This window comes from Aspergillus homomorphus (assembly GCF_003184865.1).
Source record: "Aspergillus homomorphus CBS 101889 unplaced genomic scaffold BO97scaffold_1, whole genome shotgun sequence".
Taxonomy (NCBI): domain Eukaryota; kingdom Fungi; phylum Ascomycota; class Eurotiomycetes; order Eurotiales; family Aspergillaceae; genus Aspergillus; species Aspergillus homomorphus.
The window spans coordinates 1,061,359-1,089,007 of record NW_020291887.1 but is presented as its reverse complement, the minus strand read 5'-3'; the positions used below and the strand labels follow the sequence as shown (position 1 = coordinate 1,089,007).

At 51.5% G+C, this 27,649-nt stretch overlaps 7 protein-coding genes across 7 annotated transcripts; 5 read left to right on the top strand and 2 right to left on the bottom strand.

Annotated features, from left to right (window-relative positions):
* Positions 1-326: 326 nt before the first annotated feature.
* BO97DRAFT_402075 (mannose-1-phosphate guanyltransferase) lies at positions 327-2,520 on the top strand. The gene is made up of 5 exons (XM_025694408.1): positions 327-781; positions 843-886; positions 1,009-1,155; positions 1,218-2,094; positions 2,157-2,520. Exons 1-5 carry the CDS (start codon positions 775-777, stop codon positions 2,174-2,176), a joined length of 1,095 nt encoding a protein of 364 aa, XP_025556667.1. The 5' UTR covers positions 327-774; the 3' UTR covers positions 2,177-2,520.
* Positions 2,521-2,882: 362 nt separating this feature from the next.
* BO97DRAFT_419748 (3-keto-steroid reductase) lies at positions 2,883-4,504 on the bottom strand (the record flags this gene model as incomplete). Its single annotated transcript, XM_025696592.1, has 2 exons — positions 2,883-4,245; positions 4,431-4,504. The coding sequence occupies 2 exons, from the start codon at positions 4,502-4,504 to the stop codon at positions 2,883-2,885; spliced, it is 1,437 nt and encodes a 478-aa protein (XP_025556666.1).
* An 8,590-nt stretch (positions 4,505-13,094) lies between these two features.
* On the top strand, positions 13,095-13,620 carry BO97DRAFT_7721 (uncharacterized protein). Its single transcript, XM_025701052.1, has one exon. It carries the CDS (start codon positions 13,317-13,319, stop codon positions 13,587-13,589), a length of 273 nt encoding a protein of 90 aa, XP_025556665.1. The 5' UTR covers positions 13,095-13,316; the 3' UTR covers positions 13,590-13,620.
* A 2,409-nt stretch (positions 13,621-16,029) lies between these two features.
* On the top strand, positions 16,030-17,109 carry BO97DRAFT_430498 (putative C2H2 finger domain protein; the record flags this gene model as incomplete). Its single annotated transcript, XM_025697440.1, has 4 exons — positions 16,030-16,083; positions 16,176-16,367; positions 16,420-16,499; positions 16,548-17,109. 4 exons carry the CDS (start codon positions 16,030-16,032, stop codon positions 17,107-17,109), a joined length of 888 nt encoding a protein of 295 aa, XP_025556664.1.
* Positions 17,110-21,479: 4,370 nt separating this feature from the next.
* Positions 21,480-22,009, top strand: BO97DRAFT_402068 (uncharacterized protein). Its single transcript, XM_025694407.1, has one exon. It carries the CDS (start codon positions 21,612-21,614, stop codon positions 21,924-21,926), a length of 315 nt encoding a protein of 104 aa, XP_025556663.1. The 5' UTR covers positions 21,480-21,611; the 3' UTR covers positions 21,927-22,009.
* Positions 22,010-23,677: 1,668 nt separating this feature from the next.
* On the top strand, positions 23,678-24,039 carry BO97DRAFT_419745 (uncharacterized protein; the record flags this gene model as incomplete). The annotated part of the gene is made up of 2 exons (XM_025696591.1): positions 23,678-23,911; positions 24,013-24,039. 2 exons carry the CDS (start codon positions 23,678-23,680, stop codon positions 24,037-24,039), a joined length of 261 nt encoding a protein of 86 aa, XP_025556662.1.
* Positions 24,040-24,349: 310 nt separating this feature from the next.
* Positions 24,350-27,376, bottom strand: BO97DRAFT_359341 (GPI ethanolamine phosphate transferase 3). Its single transcript, XM_025692314.1, has 2 exons — positions 27,271-27,376; positions 24,350-27,182 (listed from the first exon to the last, which is right to left on the bottom strand). Exons 1-2 carry the CDS (start codon positions 27,309-27,311, stop codon positions 24,395-24,397), a joined length of 2,829 nt encoding a protein of 942 aa, XP_025556661.1. The 5' UTR covers positions 27,312-27,376; the 3' UTR covers positions 24,350-24,394.
* Between the last annotated feature and the right edge of the window lie 273 nt (positions 27,377-27,649).

Genomic DNA, 27,649 nt, shown 5'->3' with positions numbered 1-27,649 from the left:
AATTGCCCCACGAAGCACCTGATCCGGCCGGCACTAGTTTTCGTTCAACTTGGCTCTAGTAGACCTGAAACCATACCGTGTCGGTACGACTGTGGTTTTGGATGATGGGGGAGGGGAGGAACACTGCCGCAAACGTGCGGCGGTGCCTGTGTTGAAACGCCAGCCAGCCAGTGGTCCGTCCGGGAGGGGAGAGAAGGAGATTTGGTGCCTGGGTTAGTGGGCAGATCCTCAGTCTAAGGGGAGGAGGGGGGGGGGAACCGGGGGCATAAGGCTGCCTGTTCACTTCAGCCACTTCTTTATTAAGGGGGGGACGTTTCTCCCATACAATCTCCATACGTACGCTTGCGTTACAACTTACCACCACTTACAAGCCTCGCCCCCTCCATCAACGTAAGTCACAGTAGCCAGGTGTTCTCCTGCTCTTTCTCTCTCTCTCTTTCTTTGCCTACTGTCGCGCTTTCTCTTATAACTCAATTTCCTCTCCTTTTCATCCATCTCCCCCCCTTTCCCCCCATTCATTCATTCCCTTCTCCCTTCTGATTCAATTCCATCTTATCGCTCCCCTTCGTCCATCTTGGATTGTAGGGTCTCACTGTGAACCAACCTAGAAACACTTCTTCTAGTTTCCCACCCCCTTGTGTGGGTTTCACTTTTAATTCTTTGTACCTCGCTCATACTATCTACTCTGCTCCGGTCACTCGTTTGGAGCAAGTCCCCCCTCCGAATAATCCCTATCTCGCCTTTTCGCTTCCATACCGACTACACCCAATAACCATGAAGGGTATGTATAGTTTTATAGATCTATACTTCGGCCGTTTCATCTGACTGATCACATTCCATAGCTCTTATTTTGGTCGGAGGGTTCGGTACCCGTCTGCGTCCTTTGGTGAGTAGCTCCCCCTCCCCCCCCTCCCCTCCCGTCTCCCCGATGACGATCGTGACGTTGAACATACCGATGAGATCGGAATTCGTCGAGAATGCACATGCTGAACTCCTTCCTCTCCCTAGACTTTGACGCTTCCTAAGCCTTTGGTGGAGTTCGCCAATCGGCCCATGATCTTGCACCAGGTCGAGAGCTTGGCTGCTGCAGGTGTGACGGACATTGTCCTGGCTGTCAACTACCGCCCCGATGTCATGGTTGCTGCCCTCAAAAAAGTAACAGTCATCCCCGAGACACAGCTGGTAGATCGCAAGCTCACACAAACCCATTCAATTAGTATGAGGAACAATACAATGTCCGAATCGAGTTCTCCGTCGAATCCGAGCCTCTTGGCACGGCTGGTCCCCTGAAGCTGGCAGAAAAGATCTTGGGCAAAGACGACTCTCCCTTCTTCGTCCTGAACTCCGATATCATTTGCGACTTTCCGTTCAAGGAGCTTGCCGATTTCCACAAGAGCCACGGGAACGAGGGTACCATCGTCGTCACCAAGGTTGACGAGCCCTCCAAGTACGGTGTCGTTGTTCACAAGCCGAACCACCCCAGCCGGATCGACCGCTTCGTCGAGAAGCCCGTCGAGTTCGTCGGCAACCGCATCAACGCTGGTATCTACATCCTCAACCCCAGCGTACTCAACCGCATCGAGCTCCGCCCAACCTCCATTGAACAAGAGACATTCCCCGCCATTGTGAAGGATGGCCAGCTTCACTCCTTTGACCTGGAGGGTTTCTGGATGGATGTTGGTCAGCCCAAGGATTTCCTTAGTGGAACCTGCCTTTACCTCACCTCCCTGGCGAAGCGCAATTCCAAGCTGCTTGCTCCCAACAGTGAGCCCTATGTGTACGGTGGAAACGTCATGGTTGACCCTTCTGCCAAGATCGGCAAGAACTGTCGCATTGGCCCCAACGTTGTCATTGGCCCCAACGTTGTGGTCGGTGACGGTGTTCGCCTGCAGCGCTGTGTTCTGATGGAGAACAGCAAGGTGAAGGATCACGCCTGGGTCAAGTCTACTATTGTTGGTTGGAACAGCTCCGTTGGTCGGTGGGCTCGTTTGGAAAACGTCACTGTCCTTGGTGACGATGTCACCATTGCTGATGAAGTCTACGTCAACGGTGGCTCCATCCTGCCTCACAAGAGCATCAAGCAGAACATTGATGGTGAGATTTGAGTGTCAATTGTCAAACTCGGGACCAGGTTACTAACAACGTCTTTCTCCTAGTCCCCGCGATTATCATGTAAAACCTCCTCACGTCGCCATGCCTTTATACACCTCGATAAACTCGCCTATATCCCCAAACTGCTCAGACGCATAGAACTTTGACTCGCGTACTAAGCGCCCTACCTCTCCTTGAGCCCAATCCACCCCTGGCTCTGCTCGATACAATGCTTTCCGACCCTCTGAACTATCTCCCTTCTCGCGCTTACTCCTTTGTCTTGTGCTTGACCGACTCCGCATGCTAGAGGCCTTGATGGTGGAAGCGTGTCTGATTCGGGTCTGTTCTTATGTAAAACCTTCTAATCTCAATTTGCGGTCGCCGACCCGCCCCTGGACCCGATCTCCTTTTTACTCGATTTTTTTTTTTCTCTTCCAACTCTTTCTCGACGTTGCTGTTACTTCCAGCCAGTCAGTTCTTCCTTGTTAGGACCCTGGTCTTTTCTCCGCCTTTGTCCGTTTAACCTCTTTTGTTTTGTTTCTTGGGAGGGGAGCGGTGAGCACATGGACTAATACTCTATCTGATTTTAATGACGTATGTGGACATGGGTGCAAAGGAATGTAAATACAGAGAGGCAGGAATCCAGAAAAGAAAAGTGATGCTTTGCTGAATTAGTTCAAGGACTGTTTCCATTATCGTATATCAACTATAAGCTTCGAAGAAGTATTAATACATCAGTAGAGATATTCTGTAGACATCGCCCGAGCATTCCACCCCTGCGTCAAGAACCATCAGGCCTTGACCGGGGCCTCCAGCCCCTGCTTCTTCTCGAGCTCCTCCCGATCCAAAATTCGCTCCCACTGCACGCGCAACTCCTCCATCTCACGCCAGCACCGCCGACCGAGCTCCTCAAACGCAACGCGCTCCTCAGCCGTAAGATCGCGAGCCCCGCGCTTCCTCCGCCGGCGGCGATCCGCCTCCACGACCGCAGGGCCAACAACACCGCCGTGGCCCCAGCCATCCATCTCCGTAGAGAGCACACTATCGCGCCCGAGCCGGTCGCACGACGACCCCCACTTCACGCGACCGCCGCCGCGCGCACGGTACGGCGCCTCGGCAGCGTCCAGCTCGGTTTGGCTGCTCAGCGCCAGCCACACGGGCGCGCTGGCGCCCATGTACGTCCACATCGTGTGCCAGGGCGAGCCCAGCAGGCGCGCTAGCCAGAATGCCACTTGCATTGCCCAGATGAGCGGTAATGCTAGCGGGAGGATGGCGGTGCCGCAGACGCCGGGGTGGGCGACGTAGATGTTGGGTTTGTTGCTGTTATGCGTGTCATTGGGAGGAAGTGCGTCGCGTTCTTCGCTTTCTTCGAGGTTGTGGGGCGATGGGGAGAAAGAATAGAACCGACTCGTCCAGGGTTTCGTTGCGGGGAGGTCGGCGGTCAGTGCTAGGATATCGGTGAGTGCTTTCGAGGATTCATAGGGGACCTTTGTGCGCAGGCCCTGGAGATCGGTGACCGAGAAGTGGCGGAGCGTGGCTTCTATGCTTGAGACCCAGATTATCCTGCTTTGACTGCTACCGCCACTGTCGCTGCTGCTGCTGCTGCTGCTGCTGGGCGAGGAGCACCGCTGGAGCAACGGCATCAAATGGTGCGCCAGCATGTAGTGGCCGAAGACATTCGCGCAAAAGACATTCCCCAGCGGCGGTTCCTCTCCCACCGGTAAAGTACTCGTCTGCCGCGCGGTGAGCTGCCCCACGGGCGCGATCTTGAACGCCGGCCACGACACCGTGTGCACCAGGTCCGTTAACACGCCCCAGATCGCCTGCGGCCAGTTCAGCCCCGTCCATCCGCCTATCCCGGCGTTGAGGATCACGGCATCGAGTTTCGGGAATGTGCGGTCTATCCGGCGGGCGCAGGTGCGTGTTGAGGCTAGGTTCGAGAGGTCGACGGTCTCGGGGGTGAAGGTTATTCGGCGGGCTTGCTTGGGGTTTGTGGCCGTGGTGCTGTGCAGGTGCTGCTGGAGTCGGTGCAGGGTTTCATGGCCCTTTTGCGCGCTGCGCGTGGTGAAGATCACTGTTAGGGTGCGGTGGTTGTTGGTTGGGTTTTTGAGGAAGTCGTCGACGAGACGGCAACATATTGAGAAGCCGAGGCCGCTGGGTTGGGTTGATATTGTGTTAGTGGTGTTGTGGTTTTGTTGTTTGTTTGTTTTTCTTTTCGTTTGTGTTGGCCGGGGAGGGGGATAAGGGGTTCAGGAAGTGACAGCTTGGAGCTCAGCTTGAAAGGATGGATGATTTGCAGGGGTCTCGATGATTGGACCATCTCCATTGCGCAGGCTTACCTGTTTGTTCCGGTTACCAGAATGATGGATCGGTTCGCTAGACCTTCGTCTTCCTCGTGAGTGTGATTGGCCATGATGACAGCTTATTCTGGTTTGAAGGACTCCAAATCCTCAACTCCCGGGCCCTTTGGATGCTGGAAGACGAGGTCCGACCATTTTGCCCGCATTGCGCAGGAGGCTGGCCGATAAGCTCCCTGCTTAGCTAATATTGCTTATCAGAGGGTCATGTGATATTATCCGGAGCAGTAGCGGGTGCCTGAGGTATCACATTTTCTATGGACATCATCCTGTTATCGTCGGCCTCGGCTACGGAACACTCGCTGCCTTGGGCGGTAGCAATCTTCTCGAGGATGACATTATTAAATCAGAATGGGTAGATTGCCAACAAGTGGGCTGTGTCTGATCCAAGGCGGCTCGCTTGCATCTATCGAAACCTGACACTTTAGACAGAACTCACTCCTGACTGCGCCCAGTTAGGCATCGAGAACCGCAGCCACCTCCAGAATTCAGGATCGCAGGTGGAGATATGCTGACAGATACAGCATGCGACAAGACATGCGTTGAGTCGTAAGATCACTCCCACCACACGCGAGCTCCAAAAAGACAGGAGTCATACAGACGGAAACCAACACGGCACCAGTGCTAGTTACCAGTCGGTAAAGTTCGATCTACTGACAATCCAACTGCTTTAGAGCACTCGTTAATGAGGATAGTCGAGAACAAATCGAGCAGATGAGCCTATCTAGTCCGGGGCTGGGTCGTATTCATCCTTCTAGAGTGGCCAAAGCGCCCGCTAAACCTAAGTGCATGCGACGATGGAGCCGCGCGCGACGGGGGCATGGCATGGCGACGCCATGGCCATGAGGCTATTGTGACGGACTGGCTCCTTCCCTGCCCATGATCTGTCAGCCTGAAGGATTCATGCGGTGATAAAAAGTATAACGCAGTCGACGGGCGGTGTTTTCCAAGGCAGGAAATCGGGCGGCGGCAGCAGCAGCAGCAGCAGCAGCAGCAGCATCCTTCCTGGGAAGTTAAAACCTGTGATGACTATGGAATCGAGAGATCGTTGGTCTTACCTCCTCCTGCTGCCTCCATCCTGTTGGGTCGCAAATGATGGCTGATGATGGCCGAGTCCTGGATGGCCGTTGAGCACGGCTATAGTCGGCTCCTGAAACTTTAAAGAGCCTCTCGTTTAATTCTCTTCGCATATGATCTCTCAGACCGGGATCCGTAAGGTTCGTCGTTGCGAGCGAATGTTGCAGGCGGTGATGCAGAGAAAGGGTAAAGAATCTCTCATTGACTGGAGAACAGGTGACAGGAGGCTCAACTCGGGCATTGTGAGCACAGTCCCTGATCGTTAGCTGCGTATACTTGAGGTTCGGATACCACGTTACGCGACATATCACCATGTCAAGGTTGATGCTTCGTAAGATATGATTGCTGACCTGGAATGAGAATGAGTGACAATCAATGTCTCAGAGGCCAAGAAGTGGTTGACTGTATGGCTTCCACTAAGTCCCTCACCCTCACATCGTACAATCCTCTTTAATCTATCTGAGTGTGTACGTCTGCAGGGAACAAATGGGGCATCCTCGCCAGATTGAATGAGATGACCATACACAGCGTATCACAGGACTATAGCTGATCGGTTTGGGTTGGCAGCGGGTGTGTAGTGTAGTGTACAATCCAACGGCCGACTCTCAGTGGTTGAGGTTTGAGATCCTTGCGGGCTCCAGTAAGCCCGGCCAGGTGGAAACGAGGCCCAGACAGGAGTAAGACACAGCCACTCTGGGGGAAACTGGTGGCTTTCGGTTGTCGCATCAATTGTTTGTTAGAGTTTGTAGAGAGATCAATCAGATCGTATCGCGACAGCCAGCTTCCAACCAGCGCTATCTGCGAATCGAGCTGCGCTCGCGACAGCGGCAAACGCCCATCAAGGAAGGAGACTCTGAGAATCGTCGGTGGATGATGATGATTATTACTGGGTACTGTAGATACTGTAGTTAGTAAGTATCTGCTGCTGCCTTCTGAGCCGGTTCATTGCAAGAGAAGCCGACGGAGACGCTCCAATTGACGGGTTGCTCATGATATTCTCGTCCATCCTTCTATCCATCCACGACGATATCCGCAATCACCTATTCCAGACCGTATCGGGACCCGCGCCTGCAAGGGGGCGGGGGGTGGAGGCTGCTAAGAGAAACGAGAATTAAAAAAAAAATCTAATTCCTTCCATCCCCACGCTTATCCGGGGTCTGCTAAAAGTCGCTAACGCCGAACGGGAGTGATCCTTGGGGCGAGATGGGATTTGGGTATCGCAGATAGCCCACACCGAAGGAAAACGGCCCCGTGTCATTGATGCGGACGACTCACCGACACTTAGGAATGATTTCGGATGAACCCAGGATAACTTTCCGAGCCGCGACGATGAATGTCAGTTCCCCTAGTCCATTAGTGATAGCGCCATCGCGATGGTGGAGAGGACCGCTAGAAAAAAATGTTCTGGATGGCCAAAGGAGGCGAATCATGTCGAGGGGCCCGCTCTTGGCCACCATAAGGCTACCTTCCTGTTAGTTAGTCTACCCATGGTCATGTTATGCATTCAATTCATCATCGCATCGGGGCTATTCGCATTCGATCGATGTTGCTTTTGCTGCCGCTATTCGAATGCTCCTCAGCTTACTCTTCCCTGACCCCCGGGCCGAGAGCAGCCGTTTAGGCAAAGAAGCGTGCGTGGCCATAGCTCGCATTGGTAGGGCGTTTCATACGACATGCAAATCGGAGATTTTTCTGGGCACTAGGTGCCACTCGTCTGATGATGCGCCAAACGCATGTACTGCATGTCGAGCAGCATCAGAAAGGCGACCGCGGTTGCTTAGTCTAACGCGGCTTCGTGTGCCCATGCAGGTTGACTGACACAATTGTAATAGTCTTGACTCCTTTAGTGAGTCTTGAGATCTTCCAGGTCGCAGGTGAAAAAGCGGAGAGATAGCTCATGCATCTGTCTCCCACTAGTCTTTGGTGCAGGACCGAGATCCATTTTGGGTGGAAAAGAAGGGCGGAGGAAGTTGTATGATCGAACGTTCAGCCCGAGGTAGGCGAAAGCATCGCTACTATGGGCTGGAATTTGGTTCCGAGGAGCATCTGGAAACACTTTTGCTGGAGACTGCTGCGAGTCATATGTACGTGTCCAATAAACGATAACTGACATGTGAGGGAATGACTACTAGTCAGGCAGTGGGGACAGCAGCGGATACATAGGTTTAGCTGTACAGTGGCTAGGCGCAATGGGGAGTGGAGTTGAAGTGTACGGAGAATAGGAAAGGTCAATATCATGAGACGCATAGCGTCTCGACGCCTTGGCTTGAATTGGAGCTGATGGGCAGCAGTGAGTGCTGCAAAGCCAGCCAGTCAGCATGTTTCGTCTAGCCTCAGGCCAGCAGTCTCCCTCCTCTCTTTGACTGATGCACTTGCATTCTTCATTCATGGCTGCACATCCCTTCTCCTTTTCTTTGTCCTTATGTTTTCTCTCTCTTTTTCTAAGTTTCTACTACTTCAATTAATCAATCCTCCCAATTCCCTCGTCCTTGACGCGCTTCGGTGAAAAGTGAATCTTCCGGGAATGCGGGGGTGTTGAGCCGTCATGCATTGAAAGTTATCCAGCCAATGATTTTTGACATGTGCTGATAAGAAAAGAGACCAACTGACCAGCGGTGGGAAGCGAAGGAAGAATGAACAGAGAGTGAACAAGCACTAGTCAGCCAAGAACTAAGGTAGACTCATAAGCTAGTTGATATCAATCCTAATACCAGAGAAGTTGTGCATAATCCCCCATCCCCGCCATTATGATAATAATAATAATAGAATGAGGTCTCTTGTTTTATCTCCGGCCCTAAACCCTCACGGTCTCACCCGCTGAACTCTCTCTCGGCCACATAACGACGAGGCTGGGATCCAGGATCATATCTAACGACGACGACTCGCTCAACTAGCCCGAACTAGTTTGCGCAACCATGAAAATTACTCGAGTCAGTTTAGTGCCAATCCGGCCGGGGGAAACCAGTCATTTCCCGCTTTGCCGCGACCGCCGTTATCTGGTCCTGCATCCATCATCCATCCTGGGCTCTCACCACCTCCCTCCCCTTCTCTCCATCCGAACCTCCCAATTCCCTGATCTGGCTAGTAAGATCACGAATCTTACGGGGATTTGGCACCACTCCCCTTTTCTTTGCCCCTTGGCTTCGGCTAACGCACGCATCTCGAGGGAAAGACAAAGGATTTTGGGTAAGGAAGAGCGAGGAGGGTGGAGTCACGTCACGGTCACGTCCACTCAAGCCAACTGACATGACTTACCTTCGGCCTTCTCCTCCCGGAATATTTTCGAAAGCTCCCGAAAGGGGGAGATGTGAGTTGTTAGTGGTGACTGGTAAGTCAGAAAGAGAGCAGCGGCGATATGCGCACAACCCACACCACACACATGATGTCTACCGCCTGCGACGGGAGACTGAGCACAGATTGGAACCAGCGACCAGGTACCTGGGTTTAGTGCCGGAAGCGCTGGTGCTGGTCTTCCCAACCTATCCTATCTATCGATAGCTAGCTTGTGGTACTACCTACCTAAGTACCTGCTAGCTAGCTACTAAGTAGCTACTACTGGGTTAGTTAGTGAGATACTAGTATATACTTTAGCTGTCAGCTGAAAGACGTCATCCTTTTTCCTTGGACATCATGGCGGACAAGAAGTCTCAGTATACAATAGTTCGATCAGTCTGCCCTGCCTGTGGCTTGTTTTCTGTGTGAGCCTAAGGAACCTAAAGCTCTCTGCTCTCGCGACCTAACGAACGCCCCTGCTGTCATCCTCCCAACTCATCGAGGTCATCGAACCATGCTGTCGTTTCTGTGATCCCTGCAATTCTAGCTAGCCATCGTGCCAGTTGGCGAGATGAGTATGAAACCTCCGACCTGCCCGGCGCCGATAATGAAATTAGATCCATCAACTGTCATATTGGAAATTCTCCGCCTTTCGTATTTTTTTTTTTTTTTGTGCAAGTGATTCGTTTTGGTTGCCGTTTCCGTTGCGCTCAGCTCCTTGTTATCCTTTCTATTCTAGGATTTTACCTTTGTCTACTCCGTACCTAGTACCCAATCTCAGAGATCGGCCGTTGAGTGAATGTTTTCTTTTTACGAGTACGGAGTAGATGTACTGTACAGGGGTCATTGTCCCCCCACTCCCTTCTCCTTAGGATAGTTTTCTTTAGGTCCAGTGCAGACATAACGACCTGGCCAAGTACTGTACAGTAAGTGATAAGAGGGATTTTCATTGCCCCTCTCCTCAGTCTCTCTTTCTTTTTCCTTTCCCAAGGCAACAACAAAAACAACGATTTCGAATATCTCAACCTCTTTAAGGTCCTACGTCTGATGTATGTATGTAGGTAGATAATTATTCGGAGGCCCTTTGCCATTCTCCTGCCATCGCTCGACGATCGGCGGGCCCGGCGTCACCATAATTTGCAGCCGGCGTATCAGTCCCGCAATCTCATTGACGGGAACTCCCACTAAGGTTTGGGGGGACTGAGGAGCTGCCACTGCACGTATGCACACTGTGGCACCCCAACTACTTTCTCTAGTTAATAAACCCTATGTAAGAAAAGAAACTTGGCGGGGGGCGGGGGGACGTCCTCAAAACAACCTCTAGTGGCCCTCGCAAATTTCTCCAATTGCGGAGCCACACTTCTCCTCTTGTATACATATGTACCTTGTATAAGCTAGAGGCTTAGGTGTAAGGTATCTATCACCCATCTCTTCCGTGTGGGATGATTCGGCGCGGGTTGTAATTGTGCGGTCTTGGATAGAAAGGTTGCATATTCATAAGCACATGCTGAGTGTTTTTTTCCACCTCGCTCGACCTAGGTAAAAGGGGGGAGGTAGTCGGTACTACTAGCATGTTGCAAGCAATAATACAACCCCGTGATAATAGTAGTCATTCCGCTGGGCACGCCTGCGTCCCTCCCGTTTGATTGCCAAGAGCCCTCTCTACTACGGTTGTTTACAGGGTCCTTACCTAGTTCAATTGCATTAAGCTCATACCCGAGGTTTGGCGATTATGAATCCATCAAAGTTGGGAGAATCTGGGGCCATAAACCGCATACTAGTCATCCTCATGTTCGTGGCGTTGGCCATCGATGGGCCGGCCAAGCCTTCTGGCGTGCCCTGCCTATCTGCTCCCATCAGAGCCGATGACCGCCACAACTCTGTGGGCTTGGGTTCGGTTGTCTTACATGAATCCATGTCTCGTCGGACTTACTCGCTGATAAATGAATCCAAAGAAATAAAAATCGGATACACTCAGATGACTCTGGATGATCCTAGGCGACCGTCACGGTGGTCTAGGTCGCTAAGTCCAGTCTGTGGAAGTGTATCCATGTGGTAATCTACCCATCGAGCTCTCCGAGCATCCAATCGAAACCCTGCGATGCCGCCATCAGGGCTAGGGGGGAAAAAGCAATACGAGGATAATAGTCGACCACCGTCTCTCACCAGACCAGTCCAACCAAAGAGAAAGAGTAGATGGTGGTGTCCTCCGTGATCCCTCTCTCCATCCATGCCGGGTAGCTGGCTCCGTGATATTATTAGTAACCCTGCCCAGGGCGGGCAGTTATAGTCCAAGTGAAGTAAGTTATTGGCATAGAGTCACCCGCTGTCGGATGCATCTTACCCAGAAGACCTCTTCAGGTCACGCTTCCCACGCCAACTCGCTCCCAAGGTAGTTTGGAGCGGCTTAGTAGGCTGTGGTATCAGACTCCGTGGGCAATTGGCAGGTCCGTTGCCGTCATGCCAACCCCGCAAGGCGCGGACGGAGAGACCGATGAGTATACAATTCAATAAGGGGATAGAGATCGGAAACCGCAGGAGGAAAGCCCATTATTTGCTGGCCCACGAAGCAGAGGAAACTTTATCTGTCCAGCGACGACGATCTATCCAGCGTGTTGCAGATGGTGTGCGTTGTGGTGTGGTGTTGCTGTACAGTACTGTGCATGCACTGCAGTAGATACTAGTTACCCGACGTAACTCGGTTCAGGGAGCGATTATCGAGGATCTCCATTAGTATCAGCTCTTCAGACGACAGGCTTCGATAGCGGGCTGGTCTCCATCTCGTCTGCCGCCCCCCACCCCTGCCCATGAATGGTCAAACCTTAAGTTGAAAAGTGGGCGGTTTGCACCTCAAGAATGGCAAACGGTGATGACCGGCCTTTATTTCATCGTCGGCCCATCATCCCATGATATATAACCCGTTGTCATTATTGGGGGCGCAGAGAGTAGAGAGAGGACGAAGGATCCACTAGATCGGTGGGAACTGAGCTACCTTGAACTTTCGTCACCTCACGCAGTCGCACTTGTCAATTCTTTCGTCTCGCCATCAATGTGGATAACGCAGGTTGTCTGATCTGGCCATGCGGTTCAGTTCACTAACTCGACTGTCATCCCAGGTTGGCGAGAACACGCAAGCTCCACAGAACGAAAGAGCTACGCGCCGGCAAGCCACAACGGACGCCTTCTGCTGGACGCTTTGCTGCAAATGGCAGTATCTTCAATGGGCTAGACTGGAATGACAGCTCGGAGGTAAGTATAGCTTACCTCCGCTTATCACAATGAGCTTTATGAATAGTCGCGGTGAACGGCTCGGAAGGAAGGGAGAAAGGGATGATGGGACCGTCCTGGTCCCGACCCGCTGCTGGTCTACCCCCTTGTTGGGGTCAACTAAGGTTGTAGTAGTAATGTAGTTAGTAGTCAAGCTATCGACTGACTCATGAAAAGAGGGGGCGAGGAGGGAGCTATCAAAAAACTGCTTCTTCCCAGTACCCGGTAATCACAGATGTGTTTGAAAGCCCGCCACGTGGGAGGTGGGAAGGGGATGGACTCTCCGGACCCTCCTCTAACCGATAAAGTCCTACTAAAGTTGATGATGCGATAATAAGGTCCTGATAGAGGGCTGACCCTGAGAAACCGCCAAGTCAGGTTTCACCTCAATGGACTTGAATCACCAATCACCACAGTATAGCCGCAGCGGCCAGCCGTGGCGTTTTTTTGCTCCAGGCTCTTGTTTCCCTATTTCCTAGTATAGAAAGACCTAGATGCCTCGACTCTACCTTCAACCAATAACAACGACCCCAGATATCATCTGTTGACTTTAAACGACCCCAGAGCCCAAGACATTTACTGCCTGTTTGGGCAAGGTAATCTGGATCCATGATGATAGTGATCCGGACCGAGGAAGCCGGGCGGCATGGTAGGAGCCATCACCACCTCCACAGCCGCCCACCCCCCGGCTTTTTCATCCGATGGAATGGATACTGGGGGGAGGGGGAGCGTGAGTGGGTGAGGTTGAGATGATACCTTACCAATCCTCAAGGAGGGCTGCTCTGGACTAGCTTCACTGTCCTCCATGCTTGGCTAGAAGGGAGGGGAAAAGCCACAGATCAGGAGTCGTTGCATCGCCTGCTATCCCTTGCTGATAATTTCCGGCCTGTGCTGCCTGGTCTGTCATTTATGGCTGTTTCTCTCTTTCGGGGCTGTTCGCCCGTGTCGCCTTTCTCTCCCGTCTCGCGGCTGCTGCTAGCGGTTTGTTCCGCTTGAAGTCAGGTTGCCGAAAGCTCACTCGAGATTCATGGGATTGTTTTCCAGCTCGACCGCGAGGGGAGATTGGCAGAGAGGCGTTGGACCTTGTTTTGAATTGTCTGGCGGCGGGTTTAGCTCAATTACCGCCAGGATTGACGGGAGGGCAGAGAGAGAGAGAGATATCAAACGGGGGTGAAAAGTGGTAACTATGTCGGGTGTCGGGTACAAGCGGTAACTATACTACTAGGTCTTTACTGTACAGTGTATGTATGTATGTACATACTCTACATTTCCAGACACAACCTTCGCCTGCCTAGCTTCCCTCTAGTCCGCACCCTAAGCATAACGATGTGGTACGGAGCAGTCTGTACCCCGACTCCTGCTGGCTGTATTGGAGTGAGTTCTGCTGTGATACTTCCCTGTTCCCCATTTATTGTCTGCAGTTATACGATGATATTCTCAGTTCTATTGAAAATGGTGACATTGTCATTCACCTCTTCATTGATCTGTGCAGGGATCCACCGAGATTGGCAATGGCACGTTTGACCAAGTAAATGAAGGCCTGCGATCTTAAGTGGTCTATTGAAGTGAGTAGCGTGTTCATAACCAACTAAGTACAACGTGTGTAGCAAGCAATTATTGGGATGGATGCCATATCACACCCTGATACCGATGGGTAATGATACGCACTAGCACGCGGTTTACTCCAATTCCTGGTATCGAAATACAAAGTATCTGGTACGGATTACTAGTGCTGGATTCCAGATTGCATCCAACGAATGCAGGCAACTAAGCCATCTGCAGACTAGCGACTTTGTTCCAAGGCCAGCCTGCGGTCTCGGGAATCTTCATTGGTCGAGTCTATATACTAGCCTTTCAGCATTTTAAGGCACAAGCGTATCCGGTGGGATGTGTTGCTCCCCCCACTGCACTCCGTCCTCTCTTTCTCTTTCTCACTTTCAAGGTTCTCTTTCTGAGTCCCTCCTTCCTCTCCTCCACTCACCCTTCGTAATCAACCTAGTCTAACCGGGAAGACCATTCTGTAGGATGAATGGTAGAAAGAGAGAAAGCATTCAACCATGAGTAATAAACTAGACACCTCTGGTTCTTGCGGAGCTTAGTCCATACTCCATACTCCACAGCTAGATTGGCCCGGACAGTCAGTCCTACTGTCCCCGTAGCACCCAATCAACCGACGATGTCACCGAAACTCTGTACAGGAAGGGAGTTGAATGCGGACCTCAGGCTGCCCCTAGTCTCAAGGTTCGGTCTCTCAGCGACCTCAGCTTAGGCAAGTGATCTACCCCAGGCATCGCGACAGCGGGACCCAGAGACCTCCTTGGCCTGTCATTCTAGGGGAGGGGGCGTCCTAAATTAAGTGCCGCTGCTTGGTAAGTGTTAGGAGGCAGCCCACGGCTTACCTGCATTGTTCGGCGTGTGTCTCTCTGTATGTATATACGGTTGTACTCGGTACCTCGATCATGAGGTATGGGTTTTTCAGAATTACCAGGTTGACCTCGGTGGTTGAAGGCATTCGTTGGGATGAGGTTTCTTTGCTATCGCCCTCTGCAGATTCCCTTCCCGTCCCCTTGAACCTATCTCATGATCTTCTTCATTGGAGCTCGGGTGGAAGTATGAACAAGACGATCTAGTCGAAGCTAACTATTCTGAGTTACTCACTGGGTTCACTGTGGGAACTGGATATGTAATCAACTACTTACCTAGTGACTAGGCTAGGTGCTTCCCAGGTACAGTGAGATATGCGGCGTTAAATACGCGGCGCCAAAGGAGAGAGATGGGGAGGCAAAACATGAGAATTTCGAAAAAAAAAAAAGTAAAAAATATCTCGAACTAGACTGAATGCAGTAGGGAAGAAAAAATAAATTAAAAAGAAAATCGGATGGGACTAGATGATAATAATAAGAATAGATAAATAAATGAGGTGGAGAAAAATAAAATATTAAGCAGACTACTACTACTACTACTACTACTCCTACTACTACTACTACTCTACTACTGCTGTTACGACTACTACAACTACTAGGACAAGCTCTCTCTAAAGTTCTTGTTGTTGTTCAACTTGTCTTGAAGTGACAGACAGACAGGACTGTCGGCTCTTTTTCTTTTCTCCTCTCTCGTGCAGCTTCTTTTCTCTAGAGTATTTCTAGCTCTTGATTCCCACCCTCAGATCTCTTCCTCCACCTTTAATTTCTTCCTTCCCCCCGATCTACACATCTTGCCTTTCAATCCATCCCCACTCCATCCACCCTGGGCCGGTCCGCTTGTACCTGGCGAGAACAGACCTTAAGAATTGCAGCAGCTGCCCTTGTACCACCGTTGTGTTGCAACCTCGCCTGGACCGAACAGCTTCCCTGGAGCTCTCCCATCGAGGAGATCGTTGTCACAGTTGTCATCAGCGATATAATTATCAATAGATCCGTTCTTTCCAATACGGTAGGAACACGGCTCGTACTCTTATCGGCTACTCTGGACTCGGCCACCACCACGACCTCGTCTTCCTCATCTCCTCTCTCCTCTTTCAGCTCATTATAGGGCAGCCTCAACTATTCGCTGCGCTTACCCATTTGATTCGTCATTCAGCCAGCGCCTTGGCTGTTGAATGACTGGCTGCCCCCGCCGCCAATGACCTGCTAGCAACCCTGCAGCCTTTCATACTTAATTCGCCGCGACATTCCTGCTATATTCGCCTCCTCAACCTTCCTCCTCACTTCTTTCACTCGCCCTCCTTTTTCGCTTTTTCTTTCTTCGTCTCTATCATCCAAGCTCGCCAGAAATACGAATCGCGAGCTACCTAGATTCGTCTTGCATTTGCATTCAGCCAGTTTTGCCTTACCGTCGTCAACTTAGTTCCTTCGTGTCTCTTGTTCATCCTCCCGTCGATCACTTTCCGCTGTCACATACCTTATTGCGGCCCACACTTCCCGTGACATTTGACGCTGCGGCCAACATTCATCCTGCAGCAACCATGGCACCCGGCAGTGGACGCGACTTTAACTGCTCTTGGCCAGAATGCAATAAGGTAGATATTTGATTCCGCCTGTGGCTCATATGCACAATCTGCTATCTCAGGAGCCAACCGGGTCAGAGAACTATGTTGACGATCATCTCTAGTCCTTCAACCGCAAGTCAGATCTCTGCAGACACTACCGCATCCACACCAACGAGCGACCTTACCAGTGCACCATGCTCAACTGCAACAAGAGTTTCATCCAGCGGAGTGCTCTGACAGTACATGTACGGACACATACTGGAGAAAAGCCGCATTCCTGCGATCATGAAGGATGCGGGAAAGCTTTTTCGGACGTGCGTGTTTGCTACCTGTCCCTCCACCTGGCATTCAAGCTGATCATTCCAGTCATCGAGTCTGGCTCGTCATCGAAGAATCCACACCGGAAAACGGCCCTATATCTGCCAAGAACCCACCTGCGAAAGGAGGTAGGTACAAATTTCCGACATCAAAGACGAATGTCTGACATCCGATAGTTTCTGTCGTAAGACTACCTTGACCAAGCACCAATTGAAAACGCATCTCCAAGCCGCCAGCCGCACATCGTCGGAGGATCCTGTTTCTGACCAGGAGTATCATCCTCCAGTTCCCGTCTCCATGCCGCAACACGAACAATACATTCTCCCACAGGGGCCCTTTAGCTTCACTGCTACGCTACCAACGCATCACAACTACTACCCGCCGCAAAATGTGCAGATTACGTCGGTGCCCATTCATGAGCAGTCCCCGGTGGTAGCTCCCAGCGTGCCGGTCACGTTGTCGGCTGACATTCCTCATGTACAGCAACCATACATGCACTACGTCCAACAGCAACACCCCCACTCACAGCAACACCATCACCACCATCAGCAACGATATGACTACCCCCGACAGAGCTACATACAACCGGAGTATCAACATCCCTATAGCCAGGCCCCAGTCGTTGGGTCCACCCCTGTGATGGGTACTTTCCAGCAGCAAGCGAATTCTGAGTACAAGCCTGTTCGTATTCTGAATCAACCCGAAGGAACCGACTGGGGATTTCTCGGCGTTGGCTAAGAGTTCTAGCACAGATTGGAATAGCTATTCAGGATCCGAGGTGAAGGGGGCTGGCTGGGCCTGGCGCTATGAGCCATATGACACATGAACAATTTTTGGGGGTTGTTAGGGTCCGACTCCCGAGACTTGCCAGATATCAGGCTACGCCTCGTTCGAGGAAGCCCACTACTGTTGTTACGAATTCCTATTTTGATTTCTTGATTTGGTCCGGTATCTTAGCATGTTACAGACTATTGCTTGTCTTGACCCATTTTGCCGCAAACAGCAAACTGAGTTTTGCGCACGATTGGAAGGAGTTTGCAGTCCAACCGGCTTGGAGGAGGCGTTCTCTCGTACTTTTTTCCCCCTTGATACATTTGGTGCGAATCATGAAATACTGTCATTTGCTGTCATTTGCTGTCATCTGCGCATATCCTGCTTCTGCCCTGATGCCCAATGGCGAGCAGTGCCGCCGACGGAGGGGTGGATTGCGGCACATTGCCACACATTTGAAAAAGGTGGCTGCGTGTACTTATTTTGGAAGAATTGCTTAATACCCACATGGTCTGTCTCTTCAAGCTACCTGCACAGCAAGCTAAAGTGGTGACGAGGCGGCGCACGACGTCGAGTGGCAGAAGTCTCGGCCGATGCCGGTAGCTTGATTAGGTGGGGAAGGATTGACTGCCAGGTGTCTTGCACCGTGAACCAGTAAGTGAGTAGACAGTCGATAGTATTGATACAGCCTGTAGATAGATAGCTCGGAAGGCCGGTCAGGCTGCACGATACCCCTGGTTTGAGTGGTCACAGCTTTACCGTCTAGAAGGGCTCTATCCCTTCGCATGTGCAACCCACGTCAGCCAAGGATCGACGGGGGGAGGGTGAAACGGCTGGCGCGCGGGCTTTTCGGGGCTCCACCGAATGGCGTCCGGCAGGCGGACGGGGAAGAGGGAAAATGGGGATTGGGGATAGATAGGATCGGTGATTCGGGATAGAGATGGGTCGATTTCGGGACAGAGATAGGCCCATGATAGCCGTGATTTTTTTTTTTTTTTTTTTTTTTTTTTTTTTTTTTTTTTTTTTTTTTTTTTTTTTTTTTTTTTTTTTTTTTTTTTTTGTGTTTTTTTTTTTTTTTTTCCCCCCCCCCCCCCCCCCCCTTCCTTATTCTTTTGGGGGGAGGGAAATTGTTCCCCCTCCTCTCTCTGAATTCAACTCACATGAATTTGAATTATACCAACAGCCGCGACAAGAAACAGCTCCCTCCGCGGCAAGCACCACACCACTACCCCCTCACCTTCACGCCCTAAACAACCTTAGTGCCAAATGTATGGAAGCCCAGTAGATACCAGCCTCAGCGGTTCTTTCTTTAACTGCATATCGTCGAAGTAGTATTTGGACAATAGATGCACGCCACCGTCGTGGGGGACCGCCGGAGACGACGCCTCTTCCCCGATCGATCGAACCTTACAGATGGACTACCTAGCACCTCTTATGCATCACACCACTATATCAGTTACCTGTGGTGACTATCTGATAGTCATTTCTACAACCCCCTCCGCCGTCCTATTCATGATAAATGGACACCTCAATATTATTACCTTAAAACTCACCAGAACCACTCACGCCTCGAGACTAAGGCAATAGCATTACATGTGAAAGCGACCAATCGAGCAACGTAGACTAGACCCGATCCAATAACCGAGCGAGTAGCGCCAAAAGACTCACCTATAACTTACCTTACCTACATACTTAGTGGCAGAGTATCTATCTATCTATCGCAGATCTCCCTCCCACGATGTTCATACCCGATCATTCGCCCTATAGCAAGAGTCCTGGAAACTAAATCCGAGCCAGCATACGACCCCGTCATTGGATTCGTGGAGTGGGGGCCGAAGGACGGATGGAAATGAGGAGTGTTGGAAACAGAATCCTGAATTCGTCAGATTCCAGTAGGATGTACAGTAGTCTCCGCAGTCACCAACAAAAAACTTGGAAGGGAAGGTAAGGTTGTTGATCTTTGATCGGTGCTATGGTTGGAGAGGGCAGGGGCCGGACCGAAACTATTGGGTGGATTGAACTAGGCAGGGTTCATCTCGGATTCGGTTATTTTTGAGGTGGTGATTTGGGGAGGGTGGATGTATCGTATTTGAGTTTATGGGATTGTATCTACGGTATGTCTGCGATAGAGTCTGAAGCGAGTTAGATACTCGGAAAAAAAAAAAAAAAAAAAAGGGAATGAAGGGAAGGAAGTAAAGCTGGGACAGTGAAAATGGTGGTGACGGTGATGACGATGACGTTGGAGAGAGAGAAAGAGAGAGAGAGAATGTATTCTGCGTATGCAGTCCATGGACAGGGATTATTACTATTACGCCTTCCCGTCCTTGATATTACTAACTGGCTGGCTAACTAACTAACTAGCTGAATATTAGCTCGTGAGTTAGTTAATTAGTGGTGCATCCCCCATCAGCAGCACTTCACCTCCCTTCCTTCCCAGACTAACGCGCAGTACAGCGGCGGCAGCCCCGGATGCAGCGCTGCCTGCTGCAACTTCTGACTGACTGATTGTCTGTCTTGCCATCATAAAGTTATCTGCAACTGACATCGCCGACCATCCTTAGCGTAGCAGTAATGCGGTGTGCCTAGATTACTGTTACTTACTGTATGTACATCAACTGTACTAGTCACCCGTGTTTCTCCCCATCCCACCGGCTAGGAGATGAACCCCATATGTCATCGAGAAACCAACAAAGTTGACAGATACACACTTACCCCCAAAGCTAAAAAAACAAGAAACCAGAAGACTCAGTCCCGTCTAGACCCCTATATCTTTCCTTGGGTATAGGTTTCGAGATTGGTGATATGCATAAATACTAGTTCCGACTTTTTTTTCTTGAAATTCCACGTCTATAATCTAGGTGTGGGTTGAATCTAGACCGATGATGGAGGGAATCAGAGGGAGGGAGTTAGTCTGGTCTTCGTGGGACTGGATAGATGCAAGTAGGTACTGTATGTATGTACGTAGGTCGATACCTCGGTGAGCCGAGCATTGAATTGATTGATTTTCCTCGTGTTCAACCTGTAGTTGGCAATCCGCCTGGGGTTGGAGGAGGGGAAGAAGAGGGAGATGCGGGGGAGCGAGGGTTTGATGATGATGACGATGATGGATGCGATGCGATGCGATGCGATGTGATCTTTCTTTTCTTTCGTTCTTTGGCTGCTTTTTACCGCCCCGTTTCCCGTGTAAATCAATTCTTCTCTTTTATTTCGTGGTCATTGACTTGGATACAACTGGCTGGGGGTTAGTTAGATCGTTGATTTCTGCATGGTATCTACTATGGAAGGACTGCTGTGATTGAGTTGGCGGTTGATGCCTTATGGCCGGGTTTCCTTGATGCCTAAGGAACAACGAATAACTTCCTACCATAAGGCTTTATGGTCAGCTGTCCGCTGCTGTCGAGATAATGTAATGCAGAAACGGTGCTCGCAGTTCCCTCCTTTCAGTCAATCTAAATTCAGACGAAGCTATGGGGTACTGATGGAGGAGATTGTGGCACAAGTATCACACCTGGATTGTGATTCTGGCCGAACCACTATCACCACCCAGGCTCCAGGCGGTTGTTTGCTTGGAAGAGAAAAGTGATAAAGGGCGTTCTATTGATGCCACCCTCATCAGCATCAACATCATTATCGGCCAGGGAGACATTGGAAAGGACGGGATCTATCACTAAATATCAAACCCTCTTCCTCTTTTCTCTGCCGTGTTTGCTGCCTCGCCCTTTTTTTCGTTTGGTTTCCTCACCGAGTGGGGATCAATAATCAGCCATGGACTCGGCCTTAGGTTTCCCATTCCAGAGATAGCAAGAGAGAGCGGCACGGCATCTCATAGTTGACTCTGCGGGAGTCAAGTGTGATGGGGTGATGAGAATTGGATTTGAGTGCAGATGTTTGTTTGAGTGATGGGCTCCCCTGGGCTTCTTGCCGCTGTTGGTCTTGGAGGACTGTTAGACCGAGGAAGAAGCGAGAGGCAAGATAGGAAGTACAGAAGGCAATAAGATCGGTCAGGCATGATCGAGCAGCATATTACTCTGAAAATGGTATACCTACAATATATGGTACATGTACATCTATCTTCTGGTATGGGTATGTTACGTATCTCATGTCAAGGTCTCACTGATGTTCCTTCTTTGCCCCTCTCTCTTTGTTGCCTCGTTTCTCTTCCTTCGCCTCCTCAACCTTGTGCGTGCATGCATCATCTCACAAGGCTTTTGCCCCCCCTCGTCCCTCCCAGCATCATCTCCCGAGTGGGCAGGGTATATTGGAGACATCCGATCTCGAACTCTACTCCAATTGCTGCCGTGTGTTCTGATCTGCTTGGCTCCTGCTACCCACCATCCGATACTTGAGGGGATCATGTTTGCCTAACTTCTCGAAACGACTGACGAGGTAGGCAGTCTATAGCTGCCTGAAGACCTCCATGATGAGATCCGGGGATGTGTCTTGCTCTGAGCTATTTAATATTTGATGCTATGGCGTCGAGGGAGAGCGAGAGAGAGAGAGAGAGGGAGGGCGAGAAAAGTACCATGCATCCACGCATTCCCGTCTGCGCTTGTCCCGTTGGACTAATGAGCTCATCTTCTGCGAACAGCTGTTGTGTGACGCTTACCTTTGCCTTCGTCTGGTTCACCAGAAAAGTACGGAGTACTTCACTCACCCCGGTTCGATTTCCTGCTGTCAGTACCGGGGACTTCCTTAGCCAACGCTGCCAAGTAATACAGAAATGGAGACCGAGGGAGAGGAGAGGGGGAAAGGTTTCAGATCGCGCTGCAGATGAGCCTCGATGAAACCAGATTCACGAATCCCAGCCCTCACTCATACCATCCTGACCGGCGAGTTTGGTTTCTTTTCGCGAGCGTTGGGCTATTGTAGCCTTGAATAGAGACTGCAATGAAACCGACAGACGGCACAGAAATTCTCTACAAGATACCAATGACTCACGCTCACCCCATTCCGCTGCATGGCATTGTCCTTTCCCAGCCACAGAAACAAAGCAAGCTGTTTAACGCTTAAACTGCGCCATCTTCATCCTATTACATACCTACTTAACTTCCATCCCCGGGATTCGGAACCCCAACCGTGCACCTATGACGCAAGTCCCATCTGATCTGTCCTAGCAGTGTTGACAAGAAACTATCTAGTACGGAGTATTATCCTCGGTTTACATAGGGGTGAGACTACTCGCTCTATTTCTCCGCGGAAAAAGCTGCCTTTCCCAAAAGAAGACGGGTGAATCTTCTCCGGCCCACACCGAGCTGAGGTGACATTCATTCTATCGAATCAATCCTCCTCCTCATCATTATCATCACAACATCAGCTTCCATCTATCCGTCCGTACGAACAGTGATTCGATGCCGGCGGGGGGCAGGTAATCTCACCACCACCCCACAACCCCCGAATAGACAAACTCAATTCCAACCCGATGAAACCCTGACCGGAGATAAGTTAGTCTAGATCAGAGTTTAGATTTGTCTTCAAATCCAACTCCCTCATGACTTTCTTTTCTTCCAGAAAACTGCTTACCCCCTCACCCCCCATTTTCGGCTTCGCAATCCCGCTTACTGTTCCACAGGACGGTTTCTCGGGTTACCCAGACCTGGGGTAATATGTGTGAGGAGCAAAACAAACAGCCCCTGAGACCCTGGGTGAAATGCCAGGGCAGGGCAATTTGTTTTTGACTGTTTCACGAGCCTCGTGGTTTGAGTTGAGGGTTGACGGGGAGGGGGAAGGGAAGGGGATTGTGTGGTGCGAATATCCTCCGGATTTGTTTTGAGTTGTGTGAGGGTTCCGATCAGTGATTGGGATGGATGGATGGTAGTATAGATCGTAGATGGAGATGGGGTAGTACTCACATTAGACGGGAGTATAGATTATCTTCGCTATTTACTACCATTGTACAGTGACCTTTTCCTGTCTACACCTACTTACTGGTACGAATCGAAGCACGCCGTCCGTCCATGACGGACGGAGATATATACACAGACCCATGAACAACAGAGATCCACAGATCCAAAAAGCAGTAAGCTCGCAGCCAGCTCACCCTCAGCTCAATAACCACTAACCAGTCAACAGACAGACAGACAGACAGACAGACAGACAAACAACCAAGATCCAGCTGAGAAGAGCAGCTGATGAAGACAACAAATCCACCACCTTCACCCTCTCACAAGAAACACAAACCATCCCAACCAACGCCGAAAGACCCTGTATACCACATTCTCTCCTCGTCCAGAATTCTCACCCGTCTCACGACCTCATCGCCTCAACTGTACCACCATCGGAACGTATTCACGGCCATCCATGCATTCAGTACCAGACCCCAAAGGGAAGAAAGAGACTCGGGGGAAAATTGGACGAGATGGTTGTTCTCATCCTCACCCTTTAACCCTCGACCTGCTACGCAGAAAACATCAGATCATGAAGCTATAAAGACACCTTCGCTCTCGCCCTAGGTGAAGAATACACAGCTATCAAAACAACGAACCATCATTCAAAGCTCAGTTCCACAACGCAAACCGATTGAAGAATAGAATTGAAAATGCGCTTCCTCATCCCCCTCGCTCTCCTTCTCGCCTCCCTGGCTGTCGCTGTCCCTGCCGCTGAGGCTGAAGCTGACGCCGGTGCGGAGGCTATCGCTGCTGCTGCTGCTGCTGCCCCTGCTCCCGAGGGGGTGGACTCCGAGGCGGACGTCCAGTTTTGTCGGAATGTGAAGGGGTATAATAAGTGTTTGGACCATTGTCGCCATAATCATGGGGGGGAGAAGTGTCGTAACGTATGTTTTTTTTTTTTTCTTTTTCTGGGGATTAGGTTGGTTGGGATGGGGATTTGGGGGAAAAGGGGTTGGTGATATGGTCGCTAATCTGGTGTGTGTAGGCTTGCTGGGTGCATTATTGCAAGTGAGATGGGTTGTGAGTCTGTCGTGGGGATGACTCTTGCGGGGATTGAGTGAGCGGGCGAGTGATCAGTGGTTGAGTGATTGTGATTGAGTGATTGAATGATTGTGTGAGTGGGTGGTTGAGGAAGTCAGTCTGAGTGTGTCTCTGGGAACTGACAAGGAAGGAAAGGCAGTGGTCGCCGTGGAAATCATTTCCTAGTATCGTTGACGTCAACAACTCCAACTATTGTCATTCATTTGTGTATGATCTATAACCTCGCAATCAAGAAAGTACCGTACTCTCACAACTTCTACCTTCCACAACACAACAGTACACCCTTACAATCTAGGTGCAGTATATACAAATAGCCCAGGGCATATCTACATTACAAGCACATTGACCAAACCAACCACATCCACCACTCCCAACACCACCGCCGCCATCAGGAACCGCGGACAGAAGATGGCGAATAGCATCAAATGGCGGCGGAGGATGCACGCCCACACCGCCGTGGAGACGGCCCAGAGGGCGTACACGGTGCTATGCGCGAGGATCATCTGGGCTTGGACCTCCAGTCTCCTCTCCCGTGGTGTAGAAACCCGGTAGAATAAAGGGACGGCACACGCAGCGAGAATGGGCCCAGCAAATGTGTTTATCCCCACCAGCAGTGGCGACCATGGGTAGACCACGTCGCGGAATCCGATGTGCGCGGCTTTCCACCGGATTGAGGCAAAGGTGGCGTTGTGGCCGGTGGTGAAGAAGTAGAAGGTTCCTAGGAGGGCGGTGACGATTGGACCGCTTCTGTGGGTTGTAGTACTGTAGGGGAGGAGGAGAAGCTGGGAGTAGAGGGCTGCGAGTAAGAGGCCGCTGGTTGGGGGACTCACCAGGATACAGACCAGGAGCACAGCAGTGGTGAGGATGTCTGGTTTGTCGTTGAGGAAACGCTTCGAAGACAGAAAGGCAGAGCCGAGTCCGGAGAGACTGATAGACAGCACGATTCGAGCGATGATCACACGGAGAGTCTTGGAGGTGTCGTCTGTGGCGATGCTTGCGAGCCAGTTCTGCTCGGTGGCTGTTTCGAGTGTCCAGAAAAGAGCGTTGAGGACGAGCGCAGCGGGGATACAGAGCGTGAACCATGCTTGTATAGACCGTAGGCTAACGGCTTGCAACGTAGACAGTATCAGAACAGCAGTCAGGAATGGCGCGACGACGCGCCAGGGGAGGTAGTTCTCGAGTCGGTAGAAGGTGGTCTGGCAAGTCGGGAGTTGTTCTTCACGACACAGTCGACTAAAGGAGGCGAGGCGCGTCAGTAGCAGGAACAAAACGGGAGATATCTTGTGGGTGGACGAGACGAGCATGCAGAGCCCGAAGCTGGAGAGAAAGAACAACAGGATCTCATCTTCCCAGATGGTGTAGGAGTTTGACGCGAAGCCCAGCGAAAGAGCAAGAGGAAACAAGATGGCCTGCCAATTGGCAATGCTGAACCCGGACTGCCAGCAGCGTCGCACAGCACCACAATGAACCCTAGCGATCACGCTTGTCAAACTGGCTATCACAGTGCCCAGCACCAGGCTCTCCACCAAGCGATATGCAGAGTCCGCATAGACAACATGAGCACCAGCGACCTCAACACCCATCAAACCACCTGCCACCGCCGCCCTGGATATAAACCACGGCCCCTCGAAGCAAGACCCATCAATAAGCGCGCAGACCATCGCAAGAACACTCAACAAGAGCACCATAACCCCCTCAACCATATACAAGACATTAAACTGCGCCCAAACCCGTCGATACCCCGTCAACAACTCCGCCTGATACTCCCTTAAACCCGCATAAGCGCGCCTCAACGAATCATCATCCCCAAAATCCACCTCACTCTGCACAAAATCTGCAATCCAAACCTCAATACCACCCTTCATACCCCCATACAACCTAGTATACTCCGCATGAAACCGCTCCATCTGCGCCGCAGCCAAAGCATTCACCCGCACCAACCTCCCCCAATCGATTGTCTCCATACCATCGGTACTAAACGCAAAGACCTCCTCGATCGGCCTACCCAGATTATTGAACGGGATGGGCACGCCGAGCAGTAGCGCCAGCGTCGAAACGATATCAACCTGCGGCACTGCCGCACTCAGCAGGTCCTCTTTCCCACCCCTCTCCCACTCCCAATCAACATTCCCAACATCAGCAGTCCCAGCATCTCTCCCCCCGACAAACTCCCGCGGCGAATACAACCACAAGGCAGCTAGAACCTCCTCCAGCGTCTCCCCACCATGATTCCCATGCTCATCCATGCCATGGTCGCCCATGACGACCAGCACGGTATCCTCATCGAGGGCAGCGACCACCTCGCGCACGACGGCATCGATCTGCCGTAGCTTGGCCCGCATGAGCGGATGCGCGGCGCCGAAGCGGTGGCCGACGTGGTCCACGCCCAGGAAATGGCCGACGATCACGTCCCATTCGTGCTGGAGGGTGTCATTGCGCAGGAGGGGGAGGAGGTGGGTGGTGACGCCTGTGTCGACGGTGTGGAGGTCTTCGACGACGAAGGAGGAGAACGGATGGGAGAGGTGCGGGAGGAAGTGGGCTGGATAGAGTTTGAGCCAGGTGTCGTCGCCCAGGTGGACGAGGCGGCGTTGTGGTGGGGGGTGGGGGAAGCTGGAGTTGGCGCTGGGATTGGAACTGGCTTTCAAGGACGGGGCGGGGCAGGAGAGGAGCAGCTGGTCGATGAGGTTGTCTTCGGTGAGGGCGGAGCCGGCGAAGTTGGAGCCGGCCTCGATGAAGGTTGGGAGCGTGCCGGTGGTGAGAGCCTTGAGGCGTTGGAGGGTCGTGGTCGGGGGGTCGGCGAGGAAGGGAAGGAGGAGGGCGTTGCGGGGTCGCTCGTGTGCGAGGGTGTGCAGGACGGTGAGGGCATTGTGGTATGGCTTGTCTGCTTGGGAGGGAGGAATAGGGGTGGTGAAGTCGTAGCGGAGGGCGTCGATAATCAGGATGATGGCTTTCTTGAAGGTGGGCCGGAGCCAGCAGCATCCATCATCTGCGTGAGGTGCGGTGCTGGCCCAGATCTCTCGCGGGGGTTCGTCGCAGGTGCTCCTCGACTCGAGGATCTGGCGAGTCAGAAGAAAGCCTTGGGTGAAAAAGTAGAGACCAGTGAGATGGACCAGACTGTCAGTCCAGACACGATTAGCACTGCTATAATATCGGTTTCGAGGGCAATTTGATGCCAGAAAGATGTCCCCCTCCCAGGACTTACCCAAGCCAGAGAAAAAAGAGCGAGAACTTTGTTGTCGCCATCACATACTGCGGCGCTCGACAATAACGAGCTTGATCGCGTAGGTCTAGGAGTATCTCCAGGCTTGACCCAGTTGAAGCCAGTCAGACAGCGTCACACAAGGCCAGACCCTGTACGACATGACGGAATGGAAGAACAGCAGGTACTGGTAACTACTGGTAAAGACACCGGAAGTATATGACAGGCTACGTATCTGTCAGGTATCAGTCTAGATGGATCCTGCTGGCTCGCTACCGAACTCACCCTTCGTGTTGTCGCGCATCCAGGGAAAATCTTAACCCCTTGAGGCAATTTCTAACGAGAAAAGACTACAGGCGGTTAGTAGCTAGACGCCGATGTT